The following is a 26,027-nucleotide window of genomic DNA, read 5'->3' as shown; positions in this document are numbered from 1 at the left end:
GTGTAGCAGGGGTAAGAACTCCAAGTATCTTGGGATGGATGAAATGCTGCAGTACCTGAGACAGCATCACCCTGGGGTCCCTCCATCTGCTGGCAGCAATAGGCCTGGTGTGTCCTCGGCTGGTGGCAAGGCTCCTGCTCTCAAGCAAGGGTGGTTGCCTGCGTGGTGGGAGCTGTCAGTGGGCAAGCAGTCTGGTCGCCAGAGCTTCATCTCCTCACCCGGGCTAATGGGGAGATTTTCACTTTGGACAACCAGCCATTCCAGGTGGTGGAGAACGTTGGTTTCTTTCAGCTGCTATGACAGCTTGCCCCCGACTCACGCACTACCTTCAGCAGGCAGGTCGTGCCCTCTCAGAAATGCTACCTGTTCCACACGCAGGTACAGTGAGACAGGCAGAGCTGAGGGGTTTCAATGCATGGATGAGATGTTGGTTCTGGGAGGAGGGGTTTAGATTTGTTAGGGACTGGGATACATTTTGAGGAAAGCAAGGCCTGTACAAGAGGGACGGGCTGCACTTGAACCAAGATGGAACCAGACTGCTGGCGCTTAAAATCAAAAAAGGATGCAGAGCAGCTTTTAAAATAATGTCTGGGGAACAGCCGATGGGAGCTGGGCAATATCCCGTGTGGCAAAAGCCATCCTTTAAAGTGTGAGGGTGCAAAGAATTCAGATAAAACAGAAGAGGACAGAGCAGAGCCGCATAAAGAGCAGACGGGAGCCGGTGCCAGCCGGTCAAAGAGTCAAAAGAATAGCATACATCAGGTGAGAGACTCAACGTATAGGTGCTTATATGCCACTGCCAGAAGCCTCCGAGCTGCACTGTGTTAAACAAGAGAAGTTACTGGGTTTAAGCGTTTCTAATTATACCTTCGCCATACATATAGCTTGGTACTCAGAGCTACTGCTGTATGATCAGAGTTAACTCCTTTGGCCTGGAGATAAAGGATAGCAATGGTAGTTAAGTCTACATGGAAGCCAAATTTAGACTGATAGGTAGCATATTGAAGTCCAGGACCCCCAAGGTAGCATTCTCAGAAATGCTACCTGTTCCACGCGCAGGTACAGTGAGACAGGCAGAGCTAACACAGACTAACGCAGGGCTACTAGTCGGAGGGCTGTGGGCCACCTCCAGCCTCAAAGGCAGGATGCATGCCCTCAACTCAGTGGCATCGGGAGGCCACTGTGTGAAACAGGATGCTGGACTAGATCAGCCTTGGGCCTGATCCAGCAGGGCTGTTCTTATGTTATGTACTGGGTGGGGTGGGGTGGGGGGAGGGATACTTTCCTGCCCCCCAAATAATTAGTGGATCTGGCTGCCTTGTGCTCCAGAGGCCAGTGCTCCAAAGACCTAATGCCACTGCCAGCCCATTCAAGCTGTCTGGTAGACCTGACCTCTGTCACTCCAGCAGCTAGGTCAACCATTATCACCATGGCTGCTGCGTTCAGGTCAGTTCATAGACCTGGCCTCTGTACTTTTTGATTCATTTATTTTTTTAAAGAAGGATGTGGGAGTTGAAAGTATGATAGTAGTCCTATCCTTGGCTAAAATAGTAGCTTGTTTAACAGTGAATGGGGCCAACATTTATAATGTTTCTGTAAATATAACCGTTTGTAGTTGTACTTCAAAGTAAATAGTCTAAAAATCTGGGTAAAAATCCCAGCTTGAAAAAGTTAATGTCATTCTATCCTATGCATTCAGGGTGGGTTAAATCAATTTTATTCAACACAGCGGTGCCATTAAAAGCAAATGTATTTTAGCTGGGTTAAGTAAATCTGTCAGTAGAGTTGAAACTTCTATAGGCAACCCAAAGTTGTTCTTGCATCATTGGTTTTGCAATATTCTGATCTGATAGACATAGAAGGAGAAGCACAAAGAACATAGCACTAAATCCTACTCCCACCCACCTCCAAATCCAGTAGATGTTTTTTTCAGCCTCTGTGTCTGGGATTTTGCCAAGCACATTGCTCACTGACCTTCAAATGTATCTTATGAGGTGCAAGAGTTAGAATCTTCCAAAGCTGGAATTCTCAGGTGGCAGAATGTTGTGTTCCAGTTCCTATTCTTAGCTTTTTCTAAATTTGTGCATAATAACTCAGCATGATAATTATGTTTGTTAGATATCTGTACGAATCATTTTATGAATTCAATTTGACATTGTATCATAGAAACTCTAATTGATTGGTTGAAGCAGCCGGCCATTGCCAGGCAGTTTGACGAATCGAATTGAAAATTCAGGGGGGGAATTGCGATTTGCCCATTGGAAACAATGGGGAACTCAAATTGCCCAATTGTTCCCCATGGATGGGTTGGATGATAGGGAATGATGGGTTCTACCTACCACAAAAGCCAAACACAAAAAAATGAGCAAGCAAGTGGGGTTGTTTTTTTTTTTAAAAAATAATAATTCTTGCCCCCCCAAAAACCCCATAGGATCCTCGGGGGGGGGGCTAGGGTGTTTTTTTAATCACCCTCTTGCCCATTTCTTTTGTGGGTTGGGTAGTAGGTAGCACCCATCATACCATACAACCCAACCTAATTTGGTGTTCCTAGGACCTACACATGAGGAACAATGGGGGGATTGAAGTTCCCCATTTTTCCCTATGGGTGAAACAAGCAGAGTGCAGGGAACATAAGAACAGCCCTGCTGGATCAGGCCCAAGGCCCATCTAGTCCAGCATCCTGTTTCGCACAGTGTCCCACCAGATGCCGCTGGAAGCCACAGGCAGGAGTTGAGGGTGTGCTCTCTCTCCTGCCATTACTCCCCTGCCACTGGTACTCTGAGGCATCCTGCCTTTGAGGCTGGAGGTGGCCCACAGCCCTCCGACTAGTAGCCATTGATAGACCTCTCCTACATGAAGTCATCCAAACCCTTTTAAAGCCATCCAGGCTGTTCGCTGTCACCACATCCTGTGGCAGAGAGGTGGCACCACATCCTGTGGCAGAGAGTTCCACAAGTGGATCACACATTGTGTGAAAAAGTACTTCCGTTTGGTGGTCCTAGACCTCCTGGCAATCAATTTCATGGAGTAACGCCTGGTTCTAGTGTTGTGTGAGAGGGAAAATAATCTCTCTCTCTCCACTTTCTCCACACCATACATGATTTTATACACCTCTATCATGTCTCCCCACAGTCGTCTTTTTTCTAAACTAAAAAGCCCCAGGTGTTGTAGTCTTGCCTCATAAGAAAGGTGCTCTAGGCCCCTGATCATCCTGGTTGCTCTCTTCTGTACCTTTTCCAGTTCTACAATGTCCTTTTTAAGATGTGGTGACCAGAACTGTACGCAGTACTCCCAAGTGTGGTCGCACCATAGTTTTGTATAAGGGCATTATAATATTATCCATTTTATTTTCAGTCCCCTTCCTAATGATCCCTAGCATGGAATTGGCCTTTTTCACATCAGCTGCACACTGAGTCGACACTTTCAACGAGCTGTCCACCACGATCCCAAGATCCCTCTCCTGGTCAGTCACCGACAGCTCAGATCCCATCATTGTATACTTGAAGTTGGGGTTTTTCGTCTCAATGTGCATCACCTTACACTTGCCAACACTGAACCGCATTTGCCACTTTGTCGCCCACTCCCCCAGTCTGGAGAGATCCTTTTGGAGCTCCTCACAATCCGTTTTGGATTTCACTACCCAAAAGAGTTTGGTATCATCTGCAAATTTGGCCACCTCGCTGCTTACCCCTGCTTCTAGATCATTTATGCATAAATTAAAAAGCACCGGTCCCAGTACAGATCCCTGGGGGACCCCACTTCTTACTTCCCTCCATTGTGAAAACTCTCCATTTATACCTACCCTCTGTTTCCTGTCTTTCAACCAGTTACCAATCCACACATGTTCTTGTCCCCTTATCCCATGACTGCTAAGTTTCCTCTGGAGTCATTGATGAGGAACTTCGTCAAAAGCTTTTTTGGAAGTCCAGATATACTATGTCAACTGGATCACCTTGATCCACACACTTGCTGACACTCTCAAAGAACCCCAAAAGGTTGGTGAGGCAAGATTTCCCTTTGTGGAAGCCATGCTGGCTCACTCCCAGCAGGGCCTGTTCTTCTAGGTGCTTTACAATTTTATCCTTGAGGATGCTTTCCATCAATTTGCCTGGAACGGACGTTAGGCTAACTGGCCTGTAATTTCCCGGATCACCCCTGGATCCCTTTTTGAAAATTGGTGTTACATTTGCTACTCTCCAGTCCACTGGTACAGAGCCTGATTTCAGGGATAAGTTATATATTTTAGCAAGAGGTCGGCAATTTCACATTTGAGTTCTTTGAAGACTCTTGGATGGATGCCATCCGGCCCTGGCGATTTGTTCGTTTTCAGTTTTTCCAGACAGTTTAGAACATCATCTCTTGTCACTTCTATCTGACTCATTCTCTCTAGCCTCCATCCCTAAAAAGCCTGGTTCAGGAACAGGTATATACTCAGTATCCTCTGCCGTGAAGACAGACGCAAAGAACTCATTCAGCTTCTCTGCAACCTCCATATCCTCCCTTATTGTCACCTTGCATTTCTTTTGCCAGAGTTTGTGTTCCTTTCTGTCCTCTTCATTTGGACAGGCCTTCCAATTTTGGAAGGAAGTCTTCTTCCCTTTTATGGCTTCCTTGACGGTACCTGTTAGCCATGCTGGCATCCTCCTGGACTTAGTGGAACCTTTCCTCCTTTTGGGTATACAATCTAACTGGGCTTCTAGTATTTTGGTTTTGAGTAAATGCATTCTGGAGCAAAGTGACTCTCCTGATTTTCCCTTTCCACTTTACTCGTCTGAAATTAAAAGTGTCTGTGTTAGACTTCCTTGGTGATTCCCCGCATGTATGCTGAATTGGATTGCACTATGGTAACTGTTCCCTAAAGGGTCGATGACACTGACATCACGGACTAGGTCCTGGGTGCCACTCAGGATTAAATCCAAGGTCGCCTTCTCTCTGGTTGGTTCCAAGTCCATCTGTTCTAGGGCACAGTCATTCAGCATATCCAGAAATCTGAGCTCTTTGTCATGATCTGACTGTGAGTTTACGCAGTCTATGTGTGAGTAATTGAAGTCACCAATTATTACTGCCCTGCCTCTCCTTGACGCCTCCCTGATTTCCTCCTGCAACTCCCAGTCACTGTCAATGTTTTGATCCAGAGGATGATAGCACGTTCCCAGTAGCACATTTCCTTTCAGGCCTTGTATTGTCACCCACAGGGTTTCTTGTCATCCACAGGGTTTCTGTGGAGGACTCCGGTCTACCTAGGTTTTCTTCCTTGTTAGATTCTATCCCTTCTCTAACATACAGTGCTACTCCACCTCCAAGGCACCCCTCCTTGTCCTTTCTACAGAGTTTATACCCAGGAATAACAGTGTCCCTCTGGTTCTCACTGTTCCACCATGTTTCCATTATGCCCACTATATCTATTTCTGTGTTAGCAACCAAGCACTCCAGCTCATCCATCTTGGCTCAGAGGCTCCTGGCATTGGCATATAAGCACCTATACGCTGAATCTCTTACCTGGTGTATGTTATCTTTCTTTTGACTCTTTGACCAGCTGGCACAGCCTTCTGTCTGCTCTTTATCTGGTTCTGCTCTGTCCCCTTCTGTTATATCTGAATCCTTCACACCCTCACACTTTAAAGAATAGTATTTGCCAAACCGGATACTGCCCAGCACCCATTGGCTATTCCCCAGGTATCAGGGTTGCTTTGCAACCTTTTTATTTTAAGTGCCAGCAGACTGGTTCCATCTTGACTCATGTGCAGCCCATTCCTTTTGTACAGGCCTTGCTTCCCCCAAAATGTATCCCAGTGCCTAACAAATCTAAATCCCTCCTCCTGACACCAACATCTCATCCATGCATTGAACCCCACCCCCCAGCTCTGCCTGTCTCACTGTACCTGTGCGTGGAACAGGTAGCATTTCTGAGAATGCTACCTTGGGGGTCCTGGACTTCAATATGCTACCTATCAGCCTAAATTTGGCTTCCATGTAGACTTAACTACCATTGCTATCCTTTACCTCCAGGCCAAAGGAGTTAACTCTGATCATACAGCAGTAGCTCTGAGTACCAAGCTATATGTAATTAGAAGCGCTTAAACCCAGAAACCTCTCTTGTTTAACACAATGCAGCAGTGAGGGAGGCTATTGCAGATTGCGCCCATGGCATAGTTCTTTCCTCTGCACAGTTTCGCATGGCAAAGATCGCTTCCTGAAATTGCTTTTAGCAGTTGATGTGCTTGTGCGAGAGCATGCACGCAAGAGCAATTTTCAACAGGATAAAACGGTATAGGGTAGAAGATTAACCCTCTTCACCCTTTGGTGTTTTTTTTTAAGATTGTGAGCCCTTTAGGGACAAGGGACCATCTTATTTATGTATTACTTATTTTTATATGTAAACCACTTTGAGAATTTTGGTTGAAGAGTGGTATATAATTATTTGTAGTAGCAGTAGTAGTAGAAAGAAACAGAATTAGATAACACAATCACATTTTCAGAATATATTTCACTGCAGGGTCCCCAACTTGTTCATCCCGAAGGTATAGCTGCATTTTTTGTTGTCAGGTTTAAGCAGGTCTCTTAACGGTGTATTTGCCATACAAATGGAAGTGTTTTTGATTGAGCCGCACAGAACTGGAATTTGCTTGAGATTCGGAGAGGTGGCATTATTGGACTTATTACAGACACAAGAACCTTAGTACCTGGAGTAGAGCGATTTGTATATTCACCATATGATTCAGAGAATGCTGTCTACATGATTATGCAAATCAGACACCCACATGCAGAGCGTAGGCAGGAATCACATAATGGAGAAAGCCTTGCTGTTCTGCACCAGCAACATAAGCATCCCTGACTACCTCTGAAGAGCTGAAAAAATTCTGCTTCAATAACACTTAAATCCCTGGAAGAAGAGAAATACTTTTAATGCTTCCCCGTATGATCTTGGTATCAGGAATGAGGATCAACCATTATGTATGAACTGAGCGATCCTGGCTTTGTTACCAAAGGCAGAAGTAGAATTTTTCCAATCCTCTTGCATGAAGGAGAGGAAGTGTGTGTGCATACATGCTCCCAAGGCTCTGAGAAGCCACACAAAACCAAAATTTAAACCCAGTTCTGTCTTTTGTCTGAAATGGCTCACTAACATTGCTCAAAACATTTAGTAGCCACTCAGGCCAGACACATCTCTGAACAGCAGCATTTTGACCTGGTCCCTAAAGACAGAAAGGGAGGGAGCCAGACAAGTCTCTAGGGTTAAGAATTCCAAAGACGAGGGGCTGCTACCAAGGGGGCTTCATGTCATGTGTCCACTTGCTGCATCTCAGATGGCAGCAGCACACACAGATTTTCAGCTAAGGCCCTATTAGAACATAGGAAGGTTCATATTTAGTTTGGTCTGGGTTTGTTTGTTTTAATGGAAGGCAAGGTTCTCGGGAAGCTGAGAATTCAATATCCAGTTCAACATCCCACACTTTTTCTGTACTCCCATGGAATTCCAGCATACAGTACACACCTCATGTTTTAAGAATAAGATCCTTCATAGGTCTTCCACTCAAGACAGGTGCTGGATTAGTTTCTACAACACACACTGCTTGCCCTGCAAACACTACCATCATGACAAACCATGTCCCTATACACATTAGATTTGCCCCCTCCATAAAAGTCTTGGGGAAAAGATCAAGAGCAGGTCTTGTGCTCATGTGCATCTCTCCAACCCTTTCCACGGCCCTCTTGGTACAGGGAGAAGTAAAGCACAAACTCCAAGCAGATTTCAGTCATGCAGATGCAGATTTACAGCAGGATCAAATGCAAATCTGCCATTTCAGCATACTCGCTCCTTCCCATGGTGAAAAGACCCATGGAAGGGAGCATGTGAGCCCAAGGTTTGCTTCACATCTGTCCCTGGGTACAATCCTGCAGGGAGGAATACAATTTGAACCCTGGGTACAATCCTGCAGGCAAAAATTGGGATAAAGGCTAATTTGTTAAGAGTTGTTCTTTAGTGCAAAGCAATGTGTGCATGCACTTAGCTAGAAGAGCCACTGAATAACTTCTAGGCCTTCTATGCTGCACACCCACAAGCAACTTGCTTCATTTCCACCTATTTCTTGAATTATGTGCACACTTGATTGACAGGAAGGAAAATGTCAAGGTGTCTCAACTGTCTTGTTTCACAGCACAGCTACAAACATTTCTAAGTATTTAAAGGACATCAAAAGGCTCTGGTGACTTAATCCAATAACACACAAAGGACAGCGTTTCTCCCGGCCCACTTCCATCTCATAACTGAATTACAAGACAAACAAAGGTCAACTTCTCTATACCACAAAAGAGTGGGGGGAAACAGCTTCTTTTCCTGAGACAGATTATATTTATTTGGTGGAGCTGATGCTCATAACCGCTTTTACTGTGGCAGACTTACACAATTTTAAGATGGTACACTTTCTCCTTACAAATGATTACTCCTTTTTCTGATTTTAGTGAGCATAGTTCTTAAGAACCTGACAGAGGTATAAAACAACCTACAAGGCTTTGAAGGTTGTGCATGTGTATTGTTTAATGTTTTAACACAACAGTTTTAGGCAGAGTTTTTTCCCTCTTCAAAAAACACACTCCACCTGAGCAAAGTACTCTGCATCTTTCTCTCCAAAGAAATGACATTTAAAGGGAATCATTCAGCACTTCTGTACTGATAACATCTGGTGGCAGTGTGAGATTCTCAGTGAAAGAGGAGTGGATATGGAGGTAAAATAATGCAGAAGTGTAAATTAAATTGTAGTGCAGAAGAATTACTGATGGAAGATGAAATGCTATTCACAAACCATTTAAGCCATGCAATTCTGAAAACTTCATTTCTGTTTAAACTACAAGAGCCAATACATGACAGTCACAGCTGATGAGAACTATGCAGTACTGGTTCCCCAATACATCATCTCTTGAGCTTTTGAAATCCTCCGAATCAATCCTCTTCAATGAAAAGTATCAGACCCATGGGACAGCTTCACTGAATTTGATTGCATTAATTTGCTCAAAGGTTTGGTATACGCTATGCATCGCAAACAGCAAAATGAAGCCAGATCTAGCCTACCCTCAAATATTTTTTTTAAAAAAAATAACTAAAAAAAGACCTGATTTAATGAAGATGAGACTAACACAGATGATACTTACCATCGCCATTTGTCTGTGCCTCATCACTGATCAACTCTACACACTAAACCAGGCGTCCCCAAACTGCGGCCCTCCAGATGTTGCTGAACTACAATTCCCATCACCCCCAGCTACAATGTATTGTGGCTGGGATGATGGGAATTGTAGTTCAGCAACATCTGGAGGGCTGCAATTTGGGGATGCCTGCACTAAACCCTTATCACAGTGCTGGGTCTGGCATTTTACCACTTCTTTGCTATAAGAGTTCAGTTCAAGTATGAGAGTCAGTTCTTAAGATGCAGTCAGTTCTAAGTGCAGAAGCAAACAGAACTGAGGAAGGTCCTTAGCTCAGTGGTAGAGCGCATGCTTTGCTCCAGGTCTCAGGTTCAGTTCTCAAAATCTGCAGATAGGGTTGGGACAGATACCCCATCCAGAAACCCTAGACAATGTTGAGCAAGATGAAGCAATAGCCTGACTCAGTGTAAGGCAGCTTCCTAAGTACACAAATATCACTCCTTGCACATCACTAGGTATGTGCACGAATTGAGGTTGGAGCATTTATTCAAAGTCAAACTAGTTCATGGGGACACCAAACCAATTCGACTGGTGGAGTGTGGTGGCAGCAAGCAGCACCTTAAGAAGTGAGGAGAGCAGGTCCTTACCTGCTCCATGCAGCTTCCTGCTGCGGCAGTGCACCCCCCAGAAATTTGCATGTGCCAGCGGTGCTCCTCCCGGCAGTGCTTGCACGGCAATGGGATGCATATGGCCACCACACATGTGTGGTGGCCATGTGTGTGTCGCCGCCATCATGCCAATGCAGCAGGAAACTGCGTGGAGCAGGTAAGAATCTGCTCTCCTCACTTTAAATGTGTCACTCGCCGCTACCCCTGGTGCCGCACTCCACCAATCAAGTCGGTTTGACGAACGCACAAACCGGTTCAGCCTCGAATCAATGCTCAAACCTTGATTCGTGCACATCCCTGTCACCTACCATTATGACAACTACCACTCCTCACCAAACTGCTCAGCTTTGCAGGAGGTAAAGCTAATGTGTGTCATCGTGTCAGTATCGACTCCTGGAGACCACAGAGCCTTAGGTAGAATACAGGAGGAATTTCCAATTGCCTCCTCCTGCACATTTTGAGATGATGCAGGAGGTACCTGGCGGGGGGGGGGGATAGGACCACTGCCTGAATCTTTCAAGGTTTAGCATATTGGGTCTTTCAAACAACTACATCCAGGCAGTCATGTGTCACCCCATCCTCACTACTCATTCTATCCAGTGTTCCCTCTAAGGCATGCACATGTGCGCATGCTCACATGGGTTTTTTTAATGTCCACTCAGTTAATTTCAGATTCCGCTCAGGTTGAATCAGGAAGGCCCCACTCTGAATGCACATGAGTGCACACTGACTTGGTACTGCCACCCAGAACAAAACTCATCCCACACACAGATGAAAAAATTAGACAGAACACTGATTCTATCCCTGAGGAACTCCAGACTCAAAACACTGATAGGAATAGAAACAGCTGCTGGAGAGATGCTTAAGTTGAAAAGCAACTGGCATGGGGGGGATTAAGTATTCCCTTCCCTCCCACCCCTTCTCCAATGCAAAAGCCTGAGGGTGCTTGGCAAGTGAGAATAAGCCACCAGAGTCTGAGGGGCAGTGCAGCATGTAGTTTGTTCCTATTCCAGTTCCACCACAATATCCATTTCTCCAGTTTCTGGAGGTGGGAGGATGGGGGTGGCACAAAGCACTGCACCAGACCTTTCCATCTTACCTGTATAAGGAGGAAGGGAGTGGAACTGGCATCAGTTGGTGGGTGATGGGTTGGTCAGCAGGTGGATCCTGCCACTTGCCCCGCCCCACCCTGAGTGATGCTGGAGGCAACGAGATACAGTGGCAGCAGCTCCTCCTCAACTCCCCTTTTGAAGAGGGAGTAGCCACTGCCAAGTCTCTCACCAGCAGCTACACGTTTCCCCCTCAGCAAATGAGCCTTCACCTCAGAAACCCCCATGAGATTGGGTTTGGGCTCCAAGAGGAGGAAGCAAGGGGGCAGAGAAAGAGGAAGCTCCAGTGCCAAAAGTCTCTCATGCCATTATTAGCTTTTCCCACCTGCTCCCCAACTGCAAATGGGAATACCCCCAAGGACATTCCCATTTGCAGGTGGGGAGAAGGCAGCAGCAGAAACACAAGAGATTTGCAGTGCTGCTACCCGCACTGGGCACCCCTTCCATACAGTCCCCAGGGCATCAGGGAAGCCAGCACAATGATCTCCAATTCAATCATGCTCTTTCCCCCCATTAGGTTTTAAACTGAGCCAGATTTCCAAAGTATGTTGAGCAAGACTTTAATGCATTTGGATGCATCTGCAATGGGTAAATAAAGTAGTGTCTATGTGCATTTGTATACAATTCAATCCAGCTTGCCTATAGATTGCTCTAGACTAAGGCTATACAACTCTTCTTCCATGTAGATTTTGGTATTTAGCACATATTCACAGCTAGAAGTGTAGATCCAGATTAAGTATGAGAAACAAAGAGCAAGAGATAAAACCAGTTATTTGATGACAAACTACACTTTTAAAATACTGGAAGCAAGCATTCTTCACTGGGCTTTGGGATTCAAAGTAAAAACTCTGAAAGAACAGTACAAATTTAGGATTTCCAATGAACAGCTAGGGCATGTGTCTGCAATGCAAAGAAGTGCAGGAAGGTTTTGAGCAGAGTTCTGAGAAGTGATGCAGAGACTGCTGTTTAAATATTCATCCCCATCGTGATGTCGCCAACACCTGCATTACGAGTATTCCACAAAGCAGCATTTCCCCTACTTTTCACACCTCTAGTGTCTTTTAGACTGAGTTCTGGCTCCAGGAGACAAATTCGGAGGCCTCAGTTTCAGAAAGGGTACTAATGTACCTATCAACTTTATTATGGTCAATGACCAGCAAAATGCACTTGTTCAAAACTATATGGATTCACAGATGGCTGTAAGACAAGGACAGGTTTATAGACAGGGCTCTTATATTCCTTATATATCAAATGTAAATGTAAAATTCACCTTTCAGAAGTTACAGATCTTTTGGCAAGCAGCAGTGGTCCCTCTAATTTTTTTCAACTCTGTGCGGAATTAGATTTGTTCTGGGCGGCAGTATCAAGGCAGTGTGTGTGCACCTGCATTCAGAATGGGGCCTTCCTGATTCAACCTGAGCGGGATCTAAAATGAACTGAGAGGACATCCAAGAACGTGTGAGCGTGTGCACGCCTTAGAGGAAACAGTGGCAAGCAGTAGTGGGTTGTTGTTTTTCAGAAGACAATATTTAAATCAATAAACTGCATGGCATCTTTCCATCTCCAGCACCATAAGGGCCTCCTAAGCCCCTTGTCAGTGTACTACAATGAGCAGAAAGTTGGACAGGGGATCTGAACGTGGCTTTTGCATGTCAGCCATGAAAGCTCACTGGCGACTTTTACGCACAGCAGGTTTCACTGCGAGTTTATGGGGAGGCTTTACTGCGAACTCGAAGTTGTCCCAAAAAACCGCCGCAAACAGTGGATTTTTTAAATCTCGTATATAAATCGGGCTACACTCTAATGTGCAGTGAAAACCCCAAATTGTGTGTGAGCTGCTCCCTGATAACTCACAGGGACTTCAGGGTAAATCTAGCCAATATGTGAATGCACCCCCTCCATTCCGGAGGAGATGCGATTAAAAGGGGCTTCAAAAGCCCCATGTGAAAAGCTTCCAGGTGGCTTTGCTAAAGTCTCTCTCCATCTCGCACAACCTACCTCATAGGGCTGTTGCGAAGATAACATGCAACAATCTAATTCATGTTATCCTCAGCTTCCTGAAGAAAATGTGGCATTCAAATGTGATAAATAAGCTAGGGGGTCAAGGAAAAAAACCTCAATCCCCAGCTTTGCTAGTAGTATTTAGAAATAAAGTTTTCCCCAATCAAATTTCCCAGCAAACCCTTACTGGTTAGAGGGTTTTCTGTTACATCCCCTTACAATAATCTTCCTTCTCCTAAACTTGCACAGCACCTCAAGGACACCAATGCTCATAGGACAGTACTGAACTGAAGCTTGAGTTCACCATGGTCAAGTTGGGGTCCTTCTCATAAACCTGTCAGGTCTTGGAATGAGGTTTTCTACCCATTACCTTTGACTATCTCTTTTCAACTTCTCAAAATGCAAGTGCTCTTTTGACCATTTCCAATTTCTTGCAACTCTCTCTCATTACTGTCAAAACCTCAACACAACTTATACGGACTGATGACCCCTAAGGTAAGATGTGCATCCACGCATGCTTAAGATGAGTGAATTCATCTAATCAGTCTATATATATATGGAGGGAAAAGAGAACATTTTCATCTTCCAAGTATACCTCTGCTTTTTTTTTATTTTTTAACCATGCAAACTACTTTTTTAAAAAATCTTCAAAAATATCAGAAGATGTCTACAGAAATATAATTTCAGTGCCAACAATAAAGATAGAAAATGTTCACAAATCAGATCACTGACAGTTTATAAAAAAGAGTGATGCTTATGAATGATGAACCTGTATTATGAAATAGGACTTTTATCCCAAGGAAGGAAAGGGGATAGAAGGGAAAAATAATTATCTTGTGCAGCAGGTATTGAAAACAACTCAAGCCCATGAGCTACCTGACATTTTTCAATTTCAAATACTGGCAGAAAGAATTTTCTAAATCCAAAAGTGATGTGCCTCCATTGTGGGTTGCAATGACATTCAGAGCTCATATGAGGTTTTTGAGGTGTGCACATATGACGAACCTGATGAGCGTCAAAGATGCTATTTGAAGCAGTCATGAATTTCTAGAGATTTTAAATAATATCCAAAGACCATCTTCACAGCATACAAAAATCGGGCAGGGTATGTGCGCGGTGGGGTGGGGGCAGGTGAAGAATACTGTTTTGTGAAGTCTTAACTATGCCAGAGGAATCTTGCATACTAAGCTCATCACTGCTTTAATGAAGGAAGCAAGAGTAACAGTGTTGATCTAGCATAGCTGGCTTTTAGAAAGAATTTTGACTAGTCCTAAGCTATGACATCCTTGAAGAAGAAAATGTAGCCTAGAAACTACATTTAACTAGATCAGCAACTCAAGAACAAAAAAGGCACATATTCTGCATCCTCAGAATCTTAGCTTTCACTCACAATGAATCAGGTTTCTTATGGTTGCAGTGATGACAGAACTCTCAGAAGCATGGCTGCATAAGATTTCCACTAGCTGAGCCAGGTGCAAAGCATCTGTGCCTCTAGCTGCCTGCCTGCCGCCTCTCCCCCCCCCACCTGCCGCTGCTTGCCCACCTAACATTGTTTTCTCTCCCCCACCTGCTGGCTTCTCCCCCTCCCAGGTTCCCCCCCCCTTCCTCTCCCTACCTGCGCCCACTGTTTCCTTCCTCCCCAGCTGCCACCCGCCCACCGTCACCATCCCCCCCCCAACCGCCCGTCCCATGGCTATCAGACAGCTCTCCAAACTCTTGTGAGAGCTGCCATGCATGGGATTAGCCACGGGTATGTCTTAGAGAATTAAATATATAGATTGGTCAAAGGTTCTCAGTGCCCCCGCTGCTCATAAGCCCTTCCCATAAAGAGCAGAGGCTGGGGCAGAGGGAGGAGAGCTGTAGATCAAACAACTTTATACAACTTGCATAATATATACAGGTTGCAGAAATCTGCTTTTCTCAGTACAGAATTTTGATTTCCCGACTCCTCCCCTTTAGCACAGACGTCACACAGTTTATGCAGGATGAAGAAGTCAAGCAGAAATGAAGAGAAGCCAATTACCGTATATACTCGAGTATAAGCCGATCCGAATATAAGCCGAGGTACCAAATTTTACCTAAGAAACCAAAAAACTGATTGACTCGAGTATAAGCCCAGGGTGGGAAATGCAGCAGCTACTGGTGAGTTTCAATAATCAAAATAAATGCCAATAAAATTACATTAATTGAGACATCAGTGGGGTATATTGTGACCAGTATGTATGGTACTTTGTTACAGGGGGACATTTTAGCATGGGCAGATAGATGACTCGAGTATAAGCCGAGGCTGATTTTTTCAGCACATTTTGGTTGCTGAAAAATTTGGCTTATACTCGAGTATATACGGTATGTAAAATGCTATGAAGTCAATGAACAACAAACAGTGGGGATATATCTAAGTTTCTGTATTTCAAATGGTTCATCTACTGTTTTGATGTCATTCTGTTTCAAGGAGCTCATTCTGTTTCAAAAGGCTCATTTTCCAAATTTTGCATATTATTCAGTGTTCCTACAAAGAAGAAATACTTATCCCGTATGAAAACAGGAAAGCACTGTAATTTCAAAAAAACAACCAAAAACAAAACAGACAATTCCATTTAAAAACTGGATCACTGAACATGAACTACAGTCAAGACAGATCAATTCATTCACTTCAGATTTCAAATACAAAACTGTCACACAAACTGATGAATACAATAAAATACACTAAAGGAATTATCAAAGCAAGATATTGTTTTCTTGGCTCCTTTTAGAAAAATATAGCAAGTATTCAAACTATATTTTCTCTTCCTGCAAGCTGCCAGGAGAAAAAGATGGAGAAACCTTGAGACAGAGAAATCTCTTCAATCTGTGAAAGTGCTGGATTTTAATAATAAAACATTCAGTGAACCAAAGGCATGCTTCACTTTAATGGATACTTCTTTCTGTTGGTAGGATTCTTGATATAATCCTGCTGTATCAATGTTCAAGAGGAGGGAAGTTTAGAAAGCAAACAGTTATATACTCTCATATTGTAAAGATCTACAACAAAGGGATTTGCCAGTGAATACTTCAGTACAAAGTCCTCAACGCTGAGTTAGCCCAAAGTGCTTTCTGCAAAGAACTTCTTACATTAAATAGAAGACAATATTTATGTAAAACAAAATGAGCCCTTGGGATATGGTAGGATATATATATATTTAAATAAATGCAGATTGTTTTAGCCTTGAGAATTGTGCACACAGAAAATATCTTTCCTATATTGGCTGCTAACTACCAGATAAAGAATAAGGAATCAACTTTAGGCTACTAAGATGCAATCCAATATTAGTGCGCAGAAGAGGGGGAAAACAAACTATTGCGGGGGGAGGGTGCACAAAGAGAATCAAGACACCAAACGGTTCATAAGACAAATGACACCAGCACAAAGACCCGTAATACATCAGACATACTGGTCATTGGAAAGCCGAGCATGTTTGCGCTGATCAATAAGCAATAAATCACTCTGCCTCCTGCAGTTCCTCACTATAAATCATCTCCAAAGAGGGTAATAGATGTTTCCTCTGTACAATTGGCGAAACTATTAACATTCTTCAGAGCAGGTTATGAAGCAACCAATGCATCAGCTCCAGAACATGATACATGCCTGAAAGTGCTGAAAGTCAGAACCATTAACCTTTGTCACAGCATCACTGCACACACCAGCTGCTTTAGCCTTGCCAACTGGTCAAAGTGGCAGCTTTTAAAGTGGCAGTTCTCTGATACTTAGCAGGGCAAAATCAACCGTCAGTCTTCCCACCTTGCAGACCCTGTTCAGATCAGAGGCACTCCACAGCTGCTATTCAGCCGGTGGGGGGGGGGGAGAGAAACTCAAGCAGGTAAGGGCCACTGACCTAATGGGCTGTTCACACGAGAAGCCCTACCCGGGTTGGGTTGCTTATGTGGAGCATGGGGATCAGGCTCGATCCCAGCACTGCCCTGCTGGATAGTCTGAGTTTGTTACCTTGGCTTTTACTGGGGTAGAAGGGTGTGAGCCCTTTGACCCCAGTGCCTGGTCGTGTGCAGCCTGAGAGTACACAAAGCTGGGTGTCAAGAGCTCCAGGCAGCAGGAGACTCTACTGGTGCAGTGCATTGTGGGATGCCGGAGAACATCTTCCTCTGGCTCCCAGCTCTACCGCTCACTACGGTTCTGCTCGTGTGCTGTGGCGAGTAGCAGAGCTGTAAAGCAAGGGTGATTATGTGTGGGGAGAAGCCTGCCTCCCTGCCCGCTCTCCCCAATGAGGTCATGTGCACAACTTCAATGTGTAGTTTATTATTTATTTATTTATTTATTTATTTATTTATTTATTTAAAATATTTCTATACTGCCCAAAATTTGCATCTCTGGGCGGTTCACTATTAAAATCATTTAAAACATCACAATTAACAATTAAAATCATTTAAAAGATTATAAACATTATTAAAATTACTTAAAACTATCAAAGTAGTCAAGAAAACATAAGAACAGCCCTGCTGGATCAGGCACAAGGCCCATCTAGTCCAGCATCCTGTTTCACTCAGTGGCCCACCAGATGCCTCTGGGGAGCCCACTGGCAAGAAGCATTTGCATGCCCTCTCTTCTGCTGTTGCTCCCCTGCAACTGGTATTGAGAGGCATCGTGCCTCTGAGGCTGGAGGTGGCCCACAGCCACCAGACTAGTAGCTACTGATAGACCTGTCCTCCATGAATTTGTCTAAGTCCCTTTTAAAGCCACCCAAGCTGGTGGTCATCGCCACATCCCATGGCAAAGAATTCCATAGATTAATTATGCGCTGTGTGAAAAAGTACTACTTCTTGTCGGTCCCAAATTTCCCGACCTTCCATTTCATGGAATGACCCCTGGTTCTAGTGTTGGGAGGGAGGGAGAAAAATGTATCTCTGTCCACCCTCTCCACTCCATGCATAGTTTTATACACCTCAATCACGTCTCCCCATAGTTGCTTCTTTTACAAGGTAAAGAGCCCCAGATGCTATAGTCTAGCCTCATAAGGAAAATGCTCCAGGCCTCTGATAATTTTGGCTGCCTTCTTCTGCACCTTTTCCAGTTCTACAATGTCCTTCTTAAGATACAGTGACCAAAGCTGTACACAGTACTCCAGATGTGGCTGCACCATAGATTTGTATAAGGGCGTTATAATATTAGCAGTTTTATTTTCAATCCCCAGCCTAATTATTCGTAGCATGAAATTAACCTTTTTCACAGCTGCGGCATACTGAGTCAACACTTTCAGTGAGCTGTCCACCATGACCACAAGATCTCTCTCCTGGTCAGTCACCAACAGCTCAAATCCCATCAGCGTATACCCGTGTTTCCCCCAAAATAAGACAGTGTCTTATATTAATTTTAGCCCCCAAAAATGCACTAGGGCAATTAGCGGTACATCAGAAATTACTGCTAGGTCTTACTTTTGGGGTAGGTCTTACTTTCGGGGAAACAGGGTATGTGAAGTTGGGGTTTTTTGCCCCAATATGCATTATTTTAGACTTGGTGGTTACACTGAACTGCATTTGCCATTTTGTCGTCCACTCACCCAGTTTGGAGAGATATTTTTGGAGCTCCTCACAATCTGTTGTGGATTTCACTACCCTAAATAGTTTGGAGTCATCTGCAAATTTGCCCACTTCGCTGCTCACCCCAACTTCTAGATTGTTTATGAACAAGTAAAAAGGAATGGTCCCAGTACTGATCCCTGGGGGACACCACTTCCGACCTACCTCCATTGTGAAGACTGTCCATTTATTCCTATCTGTTTTCTGTCCTTCAACCAGTTACTGATCCACACATGAGCTTGTACCTTTATTCCATGACTGCTAAGTTTACTCAAGAGCCTTTGGTGGGGAAACTTATCAAAAGCTTTTTGGATGTCTAAGTATACTATGTCAACTGGATCACCTTTATCCATATGCCTGTTGATACTCTCAAAGAACTCCAAAAGCTGAGTGAGGCAAGACTTTCCTTTGCAGAAGCCATGCTGGTTCTCCTTCAGCAAGGCCTTTTCCTCTACATGCTTAACAATTTTGTCCTTAAGTATGCTTTCCATCAATTTATCCGGCACTGAAGTTAAGCTGACTGGCCTGTAATTTCCCGAATCCCCCCTGGATCCCTTTTGGAAAATCGGAGTCACATTGGCTACTTTCCAGTCCTCTTGTACAGAGCCTGATTGCAGGGAGAAGTTTCATATTTTTGCTAGGAGATCAGCAATTTCACATTTGAGTTCCTTCAGAACTCTTGGGTGGATGCCATCTGGCCCTGGTGATTTAATTTTCAGTTTTTCAAGACAATTTAGAACATCTTCCCTTGTCACTTCAAATTGGCTCAGTTCTTCAGCCACTAAACCTGAAAAGCTCAGTTCTAAAGAGGGTATATGGCCAGTATCCTCCACCTTGAAGACAGATGCAAAAAACTCATTCAGCTTCTCTCATCATCTAAGGGTTCAACCACCTCCCTGGCAGGTTCTCTACTTCTGATATATTTAAAGAAGTTTTTGTTATTTTCCTTGACACTTCTAGCTATATGCTCCTCAAACTCTCTTTTTTGCATCCCATATTGTCTCCTTGCATTTCTTTTGCCAGAATTTATGTTCCTTCCTGTTCTCTTAATTTGGGCAAGACTTCCATTTTCTGAAGGAAGTCTTCTTCCCTTTTATAGCTTCCCTGACTCTACTTGTTAGCCATGCTGGCATCCTCCTGAACTTGGTGGTACCTTACCTCCTTCTTGGTATACATTTCAACTGTGAGTCTAGTATTGTGGTTTTAAATAAGTTCCATGCTTTCTGGAGTGATTTGACCCTCCTTACTTTCCCTTTCAACTTCCTTCTTACTAGTCCCCTCATTTTTGAGAAGTTTCCTCTTCTGAAGTCCAACACATCTGTGTTTGACTTCCTTGACAATTCTCCACTTGCATATATGCTGGATTGGCTCACACTATGGTCACTGCTACCCAATGGTTCTGCAACTCTGACATCTTGGGCACCACTCAGGATTAAATCCAAGGTCACCATCATTCTGGTTGGTTTTGCAACTAACTGTTCTAAGGCATAGTCATTTAGCACGTCTAGAAATTTGGCCTCTCTTTCATTACCTGAATGTGAATTTACCCAGTCTATGTGTGGGTAATTGCATGTCACCCATTATTACTACCGTGTCTCTCTTTGATGCCTCTCTTATTTGTTTCTCCAACTCCAGGTCACTCTCAGCGGTTTGATTTGGGGAGCAATAGCACCTCCCTAGTAACACATTTCCTTTCAGTCCTTGTAATGTTACCCATAATGATTCTGTGGAGGCTTCTGGATTTTCTAGGTTTTTTTCTTCTACCCAGAATAACAGTGGCTGATATCCCGGGTAGAGTACAATGCAGACATCTAAACACTGCAGACATATCATGTGCACTGTTGCAGACGTCTAAAGTAAAGCCTATGGTGTTGCACAAGAACACTCTTGCACTAATACCGAAAACTGCACAAATGCAATGTGCAATGCTACATATACTATTTCCTATGGACGTAGTAGGGTTGTGTAACTGTTTTAGATATTCATGCAAGAGCGCTCCTGCACAATACCACAGGAAGTTGAGAACCACTCGCATTACTTTGCCTGGGATGTCAGCCAGTAAACTCAGATCCAACTCCCAAACCAGCAACACACTGCTGTGTCACTTTGCTTTTACAAAGATGAAGATGTAATAAATGAACTCTTTAAATAAGCACATTTTGTCCTATGGTTCAAGGACTGCAAACTAAGTAGGAATGAAGCCTGTTATTCTTACCTTCCTCTTCCTCAAGTTCTCTGTCAGCCTAGGTATCGTTTGCACTTTGCAGCACTGATAGGAGGCAAGTGTAGCTACATTTTTAAAAACCCATTCAATTAGGTCTGTCTTAAACTCAGGGTTTAAGGCATCAACAGGTATCATTAATTTTTATGTCCAGACAAAGAAGTTCTCTATGAACTGTAATATAGGCTCCAAATATTCACAGCGAATGCTCATTTCCATGACAGTTGCGGATAAATCCGCACTGAGTGACATTTTAACTTCAAGAATTTTAAAACGTCTCCCAACTGACACATAAATGAAACTGAAAAAGGAACTTAATTAGCTTAAGGATGTTTTAAGAAGATTAGAAATGTAACACACACAACACTTCACATTGTAAAACCTAAATTGTAGTCTATGCAGCTTCAAGAAGATGGAGAGAGGAACACTGTATGAGCAAAACCTTCAGGATAAAAAGGGCAACATAATTTATTTAAATCTGCAACAGTACGTGACTAATTACATGCACTGGTGCAATGGTATTAAGGTCTCTTTTACTGAATTACTGCAACTGCTCTTGATTACTTTAATTAGAAATTCCATATGCACAACTCTTGCCCAACAACAGCACTCGCCTATTAGAGTTCCATGCAAATGGATTGCTGTATTCCTTCAAATACTATCTATATAAAACAATACATGAACAAACCTGCATCTTAAATAAGTGATATGGTGATAACTGTCCACATTACGCAAACTACTCCTGTGTCTTTAAAATGTGTCCACTGAATGGCTGACAATCAAACAGTAGCTGGTGAAAATAATGGGCAAGATACAGAGTGTTCTGCACAGGACAGGCATAGTGCAGCTGTTTGAAATACAGGTGTTATCCATGGATTCGCATATCCGCAGTCGGGAAAAAGACACCCAACCTCGACATCCACAAAAAGGGGGGGGGGATGCCGACCTAGTGTATCTGTGGGTTAGAGGTGGCCGGAAATGACTGTAGAGGTCATTTTCAGCCACCGTTTTCTTAGATGGAGTCATAAAATGGCTCCTGTGTTTGTAAAAAAAATCAGAAAGAAAAAAATGCTGCTTTTCAGCCGATTTGGGGGCACAATATCTCAGGGGGAACAGCAAAACATGGTAAGAAGCTTCCCCCCCACACACTGCTAAATTTGGGCCATTTCTGGCCAATTTTCATTCATTTTTGGCCAACTGGGAACCTAACCCTTGCAATCCTATAGGATCCCATTACTTGATATTCACGGTTTCCATATCCGCGGCTGCAGCTGGGAACAGAACCCCCACGAATATCGAGGTTCTCCTGCATACTTTTGAAGGTAGTCTGTGCAGGAGGTGTCCATTGTTCCAATACATATTCTGGTATTCTTCCCCCACCAAAAAAACAACAACATACACACACATCCAAAAGCCTACCAGTCAGGCACAAAAGCTTGGATGTTGCTGAAACAGTTTTTTGAACTATTTCCAAGCAATTGTGGTGGCACTAACACTCTAAATACTAGCACGCACATTATAAGAGCAAGCACTGCTGGACCAGGCCAAAGGCCCATATAGTACAGCACCCTGCTTCATGCAGTGGCCAAGCAGGTGCATCTGAGAATCTTGCAAGTGAAGACATCAACAACTAAACAGAGCACAATGCTTCCCTATAACACAGGGATCCCCATAGGCCACAAAAGAACCCAATTTTTCTGATCTTCTCCCAGCAGAATGCAGGTACTCTGCACATCAGGCTGTTATGAGGAATGGGAGATCTGTGCATGCCTCCCACAACTGCCTTTCACCCTGTGCTCTGCCAAGGTCCATGAGCTTGGAGTTAGTATTCTTTGACCAAGGGAAGGGAAGGGAGGGGAGTGGGCTAGTCTAGGTGCATACAGGTCCCATTTTCTGTAACAGCCTGGTGCAGTGCTTGTGCATGCACGCGCAAACACACCTCAAAGAGGGTGAAAAGACATCCATTTTGCTTGATGGGAACCTTTCTGCAAGGGGCCCCTGTGCCCATATGGATAAGAACAATGCCCACCGAGTCATTACATCCCAGTTCCGCTGATGTTTTATCATCTTGGGAAAATCTTATCAAACAGTCTCTCTATAACAATTATAGATGCTCATAGATGGGTTTATTTTACATTTTAAATGGGTTACATTCACATTTATGTATGGGCTGTATTTACATACAGGTGAAACTCGGAAAATTAGAATATCGTGCAAAAGTCCATTAATTTCAGTAATGCAAACTAAAAGGTGAAACTGATATATGAGACAGTGATTTAAAGTTATTGTTCCAGACAGCCATGTTTCTGTTCTATGTTCCTTGGAAACAGGATAAAGAGAAGCCTATTTACCCTCCCCTTCCGCAGTGTCCTTCACTAAGTCCAGAATGGTAATTCTATCAAATACTTATTGTCTGACTCCAAAATGTATGGGCTGGCTCCTAGATCCAAAGACAATTTGTTAAGGCCTATATTAATTGTGTTTGACTAATATTGGTGGATCAGCAAACAAAGCCATGCAACAACCAACAGCTGCATATCATGTACACAAAGTGCTTTAGGTATTTTCCTTTGCCAAGCATCTTCTACACTACACTTCCCAATTCTGTATACCCAGCCCTATTAATGCTATTAGGAGGTTGGGTATTGTAGTGATGGGAAGGATTTGAGGGAGGTCTAAGCGTCATGTAGAGCAACTGCTTGCTGGGAGGGTAGGCTTTTCCTAGTAAGGGGGGAAGCCTGGGGAAATCAAAACAGAAGGACCGATCCAGAGGAGTGGATGGGAACTACACTCACAGCCACCAGCAGAAAAAGAGAAAGCTTTGTTCTGTTTGTTTGTTCTGTCCCAAGAGTGCCCTGAGGAAGCAGCTGGCTGAGAAAACTGCTGGGGAAATGGGAGGCCACAGCCTGGAGGCTGGAGACAGCAGGAAGGTCCCTTCTGTGAGTAATAAAGATAGAGACCAGTTCAGTTAGACACATGAGGGAAGTTATTTTCCTTTATTGTATTGCTTGAATCTAAGTTGCCTGGTTAATGAGAAATCTCTCTCTCTCTTTCTCTTACAATCTGCTTTATGAAGAGACAATAGTTCTTATTGCATACTCTTAGTTTTTAATCAAATAATAAACCCTTACTGACAACGTTGCTACTCTTCATTTTGGGTTTGCTTTAGTCACACGCCACTGGAGGCCTAGGAATGCTCAGCCCCTTCTAGGGAGGGTTTTGCCACTTTACCCCTGCCCCTGGGAATCTTATATGGAGAGAGTGGTTTCTCCCACATTAAAATAAAGTGGATGGTGGCAATCTACTGTGAATCCCTTACAGTCAAGAATTTTCCCTAGTGAACTCCGCCCGCCCGCCGCCGCCCCGGCTCTGGTAGGAGATATGACAGATACACACATCCATCAGAGAGGAAGCTACAATGTAGGGATATGCACAGTTAGGCAATGGAGAAATTTCCATGATTGATATTTATTACCAACATATATGTAGATGCTTTTTCCATAGAAAAAGCTAGTGAAAGAATTGTCAAAATCCTTTCAACAGTTAGACACAAAACATAGCTCCTATTCTGTCAGTGCATTTTCAAACTGCTTATGCATGAATATAAAGAAGGTAAGAAGAATAGTGCTACCACTTTGAAACAGGGCCTTGTGAAGCAGAATAACTTACGGAAATATACAGGGTGAAATGTGGTGCTCCATGGGAGCAGTGCTATTCACAGAAAAGTCTTTGCTCAACAGGATCAAATGTGAACGGGGATCGGTGCAATAATTTGATTTAAGACTGATAATTACCAGCACGGCTGTCCATGTCAGTTAAGCAGCCTCAGTCAGTATTAGCAGATGCTCAGAGAAAAATCCCACCAAAAATCATGTCACTCACATGTGTCTAGAATCTGGTCCTTTTCTCCCTAACTCGCAAACAGCTGAACAGGAAGAGGACTTCCCAAATTACCTTGGCCAGGAGGAAGAGGAGGAGGAGGAGGTGGACAAGGACAACGGACAACAATATGAAGAAAAAAGATACCCCACTGCTCACAATTAGACCAAAATAATATTATTCAAAAATTTATAATTAGAAATTATTTATTATTATTAATAATAATAATAATAATAAAAATTAGACCACTTGAAAGTGGCAGTGGAGAAGACATAGAAGCTGATCTCAAGAACAAATGGGGTGGGCTGGAAGGAAGACAGAGGATCGTACATTCCTGCTCCCAGATGACCAGAGCCTCCTTTTGGCTCTGCAGCATGTGCATCCACACAAATGCCACACTGCCGGTCTCCACAGCTGAAAATGGGAGCTGGGGCCTTCAGCTATCCCACAATGCACTGTGTGAGCAGCAGAGAAGCGGTCCTTAGTACAACAAGAGGTCTCCTCTCCCTGGCCTTGCTTTCCACTCAACTCTATGGTTAACATGGCTGTCGGTAGCCTGGGAACAGTTCAAAATGTACACAGACAACCAAAACAAAAGGCAGGACAGGCCTCATTTTCATCCTACTTAACTTTTAACCTGAGTAGCAGATCTGGCCTATTCACGTCTGGAACTGGTGGGTCAGGAGGACTGCTGCTGCCTCAGACAACCTTGGGTTAACCTGCCTCAGACGACCCTCTCCATGATCATCTGTTAACCCTCCGTGGTCGTGAGAACAGGCTCTTAAAGTAGGTGTCATAGAGGGGGAAATAACGGACACGTTTCCATGCAAAGTCATATTAAGCTTCTCCTTTTTCTATGTCCACCAAAAATGAAGAGCTGTGTAAAAAAAAACATACATATGATCTAGAACACACAAAAGATATGTTACTTACAAATTCATAATCACCATCCTGAGGTACTCTCCAATCTGAAGAACATCTTTCAGGCACGTTTCTTCCATAGTTGTTTCTTTGATTCTCCTTTTCTTTTTGTTCAAAATAGTCAAGGAATGATGGTCTGACGGGCTGCATTGTTTCATCTCTCCCTACAAATACATATTTTAAAAAGTCGATGTAAGAATCACTATTATTAACTTAAAAGGCAAAATAATTCATGATCACTTAATAATTGCTTCCCACGTTGTCAACAATATGAAACCCTGATGAATGGAGAAGTTTATTTTGAAACTATTAAGACAGAAAACAAATAGGCAAAAAACAACAACCACCAAAAAAACCCCTCATTAAATAACTCCCCACTCTTTAAAAAAAAAAAAGGCAAAAAAGGGACCAGCAGTCTTAGAATATTGAAGTGGGGGAAAGATTAGTAATATTACAGATGGCACTCCATCCTCCTAGTCACTCAGGTCCAAGCCCTTATGGTATTGCTACATCAAT

The 26,027-nt window shown here is 43.6% G+C and overlaps 1 protein-coding gene across 4 annotated transcripts in view; it reads right to left on the bottom strand.

Annotated features, from left to right (window-relative positions):
- STK4 (serine/threonine kinase 4) overlaps positions 1-26,027 on the bottom strand; it is a 111,498-nt gene that overhangs the window by 29,731 nt on the left and 55,740 nt on the right. For all 4 annotated transcript variants that reach the window (XM_053243425.1, XM_053243421.1, XM_053243423.1 and 1 more), the window contains one exon: positions 25,524-25,675. In XM_053243425.1, the coding sequence (XP_053099400.1) occupies positions 25,524-25,675 (152 nt within the window). The remainder of the gene's footprint in view (positions 1-25,523; positions 25,676-26,027) is intronic.

Source organism: Hemicordylus capensis, chromosome 4 (assembly GCF_027244095.1).
Source record: "Hemicordylus capensis ecotype Gifberg chromosome 4, rHemCap1.1.pri, whole genome shotgun sequence".
Lineage (NCBI taxonomy): Eukaryota > Metazoa > Chordata > Lepidosauria > Squamata > Cordylidae > Hemicordylus > Hemicordylus capensis.
The sequence above is the reverse complement of the archived record's forward strand: the minus strand, read 5'-3'. Positions and strand labels throughout refer to the sequence as shown.